Genomic DNA, 6,000 nt, shown 5'->3' with positions numbered 1-6,000 from the left:
CTCCTCCTGCCAGCCCTGTCCTTTCCCTTACCCAACCCTGCTTTCACCGGGGGCTGCCGCCGCTGCCTGCCCGCCGCGGCCTGCCCGCCGCGGCTCCCGCTCGCCACGCTCGCGATGTGCCACCGTCCTCCCCTCCCCGCCGCGCCGCTCGCTAAGGACACGCCGCGGCACAGCTGCCTGCCTCCTCTGCTGCAGTCGTGCAGGTTTGGATTACTGTGCACGCTACCGATGTCGAGCTCCTGTCGTGACCCAGCGCCCATAGGAGGAGCAAACGAGCTGAGACGTCAACGCGAAGAATTATAGCCATGCGAGCTATCCCTGCGCTCAGCTGCTCGGAGGGTGCATACATGGCTTGTGTGACAGCGACAGCACACAGAAGCAGCAATGAAATGCAGTTAGCAATACAGCTGGGAGACAGGCAGCGAGGCAGGCACTGGTCCAGGGACTAAAATGATCCTACCGTGAGCCAGCCTGCAGTGCTTCTAAAAGTGGCTGACTACTACACAGGAGCTCGGCTTCCTTCGCATTACTCCAGTTCCCCCCGGGGTGACTGCAGTGTGAGCTCTGTTTTGGTTTTGTTTGCCTTTTTGTTTCCTTTTTTTTCCAACCCCCCCAACCCGTCTCCCCCCTCTCTCCTCCTGTGTCCTTCTCTCCAGGATGGCGGAAGCAGAGTTGCACAGGGAAAGGCTCCAAGCCATAGCAGTAAGTCACTTTCATTTTACTTGCTCTTTTGTCCGTAGCAGCGGGTTGCGGAGGGAAGGGGGGATCCCGGCACGGTGTCTGGGAAGCGCCCGGAGAGCCTGGCTTTCGCAAAGTTGTGCGTGGAGTTCCCCGTTTGGGAAACGAGTGGTTAAAGTCTGCTTTGCAGGACTTGCCGGGGAAAGAGGGCTCTGAGGAAGAGCGTTGGGCTGACACGTGCAGAAAGAAAAATGTGAATGCACAGTGGCACGCTTAAAAGATTGATGATGGAGAAGAAAAGGAGTAAGTGGGGAGGAGGGGAGATTGCGGGAGAAAATCCGTACTCTGCTGAAAAGATGTTTTCTTACGGTGGCAGATTTAGCTTAGCTGATTAAGAAGTTAAAATGATCTGCTGCAGGGTGTCTTTTGCTGCAGACAATAATTGTGATATTACTAGTTTTTAATACAATGAAATACAAACACTGCATTATCAAAATTGTGTAATTATTTCATGTACTAGTTAAAATGTCACCTCAGCTCCATAGCTGAGCACATGCTTTCAGACAAATTCCCTGCCAGGTTGCATCCTGCCACGGGTAAAGTCCGGGCAGGATTTTGCCCCATTTTAGTTAAAGCTTTTGTTTTCACGTTTAGTACCATAATTTGGAGTGAGCTATGGGCTCAGCTGGTGCAGACCTCTGAGGAACGTGGGCAGTGACACCAGGTGAGAATTTGGCCTGGGTGTTTAAAAACCACCATCATCCCGGCACATAGAAATTGCCAGCTCATCTTCTAGCACGGCACAGGCACCGTGTGAAAAGGCCTGTGTTTCCGCAGGCAGCGCCTGTCTGCCAGCCCCACACAGCCTGCCCTTGTTCAAGTGACACCCAGCTCTTCTTCTCCCCCATGGCTGAGATGTTGATGCAGCTGTGCCAGTCCCAGTCGGATGGCACAGTCCGTGCTGGGGACCGCACACCTGGAGGTCTGAGGGAAATGACAGAAGATGGCAGAGCCCGCATGGGTTTTACGCTCTGTTCCCTGCTTCCCCCAGTGATCAACAGATGCAACGTTTTACTGTGGCCAGCAGAGATTACAGATGTCCTTTGTAGCAAGAGGAATGGCTGCTGCTGCTGCTGCTGCTTCTGCTGCTGCTGTTGCTGCTGCTCCAAGCTGTTCTCCTTAAGTCCGCTATTCCGCTAATAGGTCCATGGAGATTTAAAATAACCAGATGTAAAACAAATAGATGGGGGTTTTTTTCTCTCTAAAATATTTCCTGAAAAAGAGCAAATGGTATCATTTGATATGGGGCGGGGAGGAATGCTATAACTGTTTAATTTTTAGGCAGTGGAAAGCAGATGCATATTTTTAAGCTGGTTCACAGTTTTCTGTCAGCATAGGCATTGCCAAATCTCCAAATGGAAACACTGGGAACATTCCCCCCAGAGGCAACCCTCACCACTGCCTCTGGTTTGGGACTTCTGTATGGCAGAACTGCACTGCAGAGCTGCTCCGCACATTGGTGCATAGCTCTGAAAAACTTCCATCTCTGTATTAAAAACAATGTTTTACATTGTTGCTGCTTCTTTTGACCGCTATATAACAAAAAAGCAGCACCCACTTCTGCTCCACCTGATGTGCTTAAACCTTTCACCAAAGTAAACCAGATGCTCTGCTTCTTGGTGCTTTGAATTTCACACCAATGAGGCCATTATGGATGTAAAATTATCACCTGATGTATTGCACTGCAGCTTTTTACAGTAGACTTATGCCGGTATGAGGGAAGGCCTTGAGAATCTGGATCTTCATTTTCTATATATATTTCCTTTTTGGCTTCTATTTCTGGCAACAAATAAAGCATAATACAGCCATGTATGCAGTGAATTAGATTGAAAGAGTTTTACTTCAGCATCAAAACTATTCAGCCTTATTTTAATCTTGAATGTGGGACCGTGAACTGACTTGTTTGCTTACCCTCTCTGCAGAGCAACAGGTTTTCCATGTAAGCTTGTGAAGTAACTTTTCTCATGTGCTTAGGCTGCTGCAAATGTTTGTCAGAATGCAGAGAAGTTTGCTTGTAGTGTAAGCTTTGTCCATCAGGATGAGTGACATGTCATGAGTTAGGCATTATCTTCTGCCACTGGTTGGCTAAAGCAAGGTCAATCCTCAGAAGTTGCATGGGCTTTCTTAGAAGAAGAAAAAGGTGGCATTTTGTTTCAGCGTGGTGTTCCCTCTATTTTAACAAGCTGCAGTATCTCGCTCAGATGAGCAGAGGGTTACACCAGCACTCTTCTATCAAGCTGGTTGAATGCTAGGCATATAGCAAGAAATCCATTTACCATTGGGACTCGATACACTGTTGCCTGTATGTTTGTGCTTACTTCCATAATCACCAAGGCAAATGATCTTGCCAGGAAGACTGGCAGAGTAAATTTTAAGTGTGCATCACTTGAGTGTTTAAAGAAAACAAAATCCAAACGCGGAAATATGAATATTTGTACCAGAAGGCTGACACCTTTTGAAGAGTTTGATTTTGTACTTTGTTACTCTGACTAATCACAGTTTTAATATATGCCTGTCTGGCACAGAGGCAAGTGTCATGGGAAGAGGAAAAAAGGGGTCTAACTGTTAGGACACTAACCTAAACCTTGGTGAACATGAGTTAGCCACTTGTTTTGCCAGCATTAAGCACCCTACTTCCCTGTGTGTTCATTTTCCATCTGTAAACTGTGAATAATGGACTTTTCTTTTGTCTCAGAGAGCTGTTAGGGATGCATGCAAGATTGAGGAGACCTTGGATGCTATGGTTTACCAGGGCAAGAAACAGCTAAATAAGTCTTTTAAAAATAGTGTGTGTGATTCTAGAAAAGAAACTTTAAATGTGCATGAGTTTAATACCACTATACATGCTTAAGTTGTCATTTTTATATCTTTCTGTTTCTGGAGTTCCTAAAATTCACAAACTGACTACAGCAAGACTTGAGAGCACTGTGGCAGTCCAGTTTGAGAAGTGGGGGAATGTGAGACAACTACTAAAAAGTGGCACCCCTTTCTCTCTGCTTGGGAGGAAAACATGAACACTGTGTCCTGGGAAGGTCCTGTGATAGCCAGGAGAGATTGGTTGTCTGATCCTTCCTTGAGCAGAGGTCACATCACATGTCCCCACCTGGGTATCATGTGTGCCACAGTCAGATCCTGGTAAACCCTGCTGTCATGCCACACCGCTCTTAACATCTGTTTGAGCCTGACCCTAAATCACCACAGCACCACGCTGCTCTGCCACCAATGGAGCTGAGCGGTGCCCACTCTGAACACTGCTGGAAGATGCCTTGCAGGAGGCCAGCAAGAGGTTAAAAGAGGAGGTCAGAAGCCATCTTCTCTCTGAGGTTGTTCCTATAGCACGCTTCAGTGCCTATGTCTGCTCTTTTCCTGAAGGGAGGCAGTGGGTAAAATTTTGGGTGAAAAAGGAAGCATTTTTGTGGCTTTAAAAAGTATGCCTGCTGTAAGTTGCTCAGAAGTTTGGAATGCAAATAGTCCAGGAGGAAGCGGGCTTGGTGGCCAAGGGACAGGTGAGCTGAGTTAATTTATCACTTTTTGGATAAATAAACTGCGTGGCTCCACAATTTATGATATGGCCTCCTTCTCTATGACCACAGAGATTACCACCAGGCAGTGATTTAAACATAGACAAGCATTTATGAAACGTAAATATTTTCTGTCGCTTAGCTAGCAGTCAAAAATCTGGGAAGTGGGGCATTGAGTCTGTATCGGTGCATCTGGGGTACAAATGATGCAGTGAATATGTGTAACCCATATGTCAGGTGAATATGTGTAACCCATATGTCAGGTGAATTAAAGGCAATCATTGGGGGACAGCACAGAGGAGAAATCATCCACTGGAGCAACAACCAGCGCAGGAGCTGGAGATTTTCAGGTTAGGGAGATGTCCAGCCTACAGATGCAAGTGGGAAGCTGATAAAATGTACTGATTTCTTAGCAAGTAAAGACAACGGTAATGATGGTTACCACTTACCAGTGCCCAGCTCTGAGAACCAGTAGCTCAGTGAAGCATTAAAGAAAAGTAATTATTGACATTCAAGTAGCTGTGTCAAAGATACCTCCTGTCAAACAAGACTTGTCTTGCTTCTTCTATGATATTATGAGTTTTTTGAGCTGGATCTAACATTACTTAAATGTCATCAGGTGTTTGACTTAGCATGGCAGGACACTGTTGTTTAAAAATAGCTCCCTCCTGTATCAGTGGGGTCTGTCTTAGATGGATTAAGGACTGGATAACTGACAGGTGTCAAAACGTTGCTGTTAGTGAGGGAGACTGCTGAACAGAGCCTTGTTCCTTGGGAGCAAGGGCAAGGGAGAGCTTATAGGAAGCAGCTTTTCAAGGCTTGAAGGTGTTCTGTATTGGTGCTTTGATGTAAATGAGAAATAAAAATTGATAGGGGGCAGGTAACATAAAGAATGGTGGAGGAGTGAATACAAAGACAAAAAGCAGTCCTGCAGAGCAAGCTGGATTATTTGGTAAAGGGGGTCCTCCGTTTAACGAAGTCCTTCACACATATATACAGCTGGTGTTAAAACAGGCCAATGCAGGATTGTGCATCCATATATAAGGGAGCACAAGGCCAGCACCACAGAGGAGGGCTCTGCGGTCTGAGCAGTGCTGCCTTTCGCAAGGGACTAGAACTACTGTCAGAGAGAGTTCAACAGGTATGAGGAGGGGATCCTTGTCCTGCAAAGGAGATTAGTTTGACACCAGTTAAAGCTATACCAGGTGAGGCTTTAGAGTCCTCCCAAAAGGGAGGCAGGTGCATATATGTTTACGTATAGCACTGTACTAATTTTTCAACAGATCTTTGAGAATATTATACAACTATCTTTTGGAAAGACAGTACTGGTATAGTTTCCGTATCACAATTGCTGGTAACCTAGGCATTCTACATTTCTGGGTTGGACACTTAGCAACTGCAGTGAGCATCATGTGGTCATAAATTTCAGAAAATTTATTGACAGAAAAGCCAATATCTCTTTTTTCCTCCCCATTCACCTATTGTCTATTACCCCACAAAACTAAAACTCATGAGTAGTGGATCTTGTGCCCAAGGTCATTTTACTGTAACACGTCTCCAGAGTCCTTCCAGAGAACATTGTTCACGAAAATTAGAAACTCCGGTGTTGGGGATCACATAGAAAGATATGGCAAATTCATTTAATCAACAGTTTACTATAGCTGTGATGACTTAACACACTGATTTCTTATGCCTTCATTTAGGAAGTAATGTTTTTGTCCTTAAAGTTAAGCACATGATC

At 45.8% G+C, this 6,000-nt stretch overlaps 1 protein-coding gene across 2 annotated transcripts in view; it reads left to right on the top strand.

Moving 5' to 3' along the window:
- Positions 1-399: 399 nt before the first annotated feature.
- PALM2AKAP2 (PALM2 and AKAP2 fusion) overlaps positions 400-6,000 on the top strand; it is a 272,587-nt gene continuing 266,986 nt past the window's right edge. Inside the window, exons 1-2 of one of the 2 annotated variants that reach the window (XM_068422437.1) lie at positions 400-557; positions 657-702. In XM_068422437.1, the coding sequence (XP_068278538.1) occupies positions 658-702 (45 nt within the window). In that variant the 5' untranslated portion in view covers positions 400-557; position 657. Of the gene's footprint in view, positions 558-623; positions 703-6,000 lie in introns of those variants that run through there. The other variant, XM_068422438.1, reaches the window with a different exon arrangement.

Source organism: Nyctibius grandis, chromosome Z, assembly GCF_013368605.1.
Source record: "Nyctibius grandis isolate bNycGra1 chromosome Z, bNycGra1.pri, whole genome shotgun sequence".
Taxonomy (NCBI): domain Eukaryota; kingdom Metazoa; phylum Chordata; class Aves; order Nyctibiiformes; family Nyctibiidae; genus Nyctibius; species Nyctibius grandis.
The sequence above is the reverse complement of the archived record's forward strand: the minus strand, read 5'-3'. Positions and strand labels throughout refer to the sequence as shown.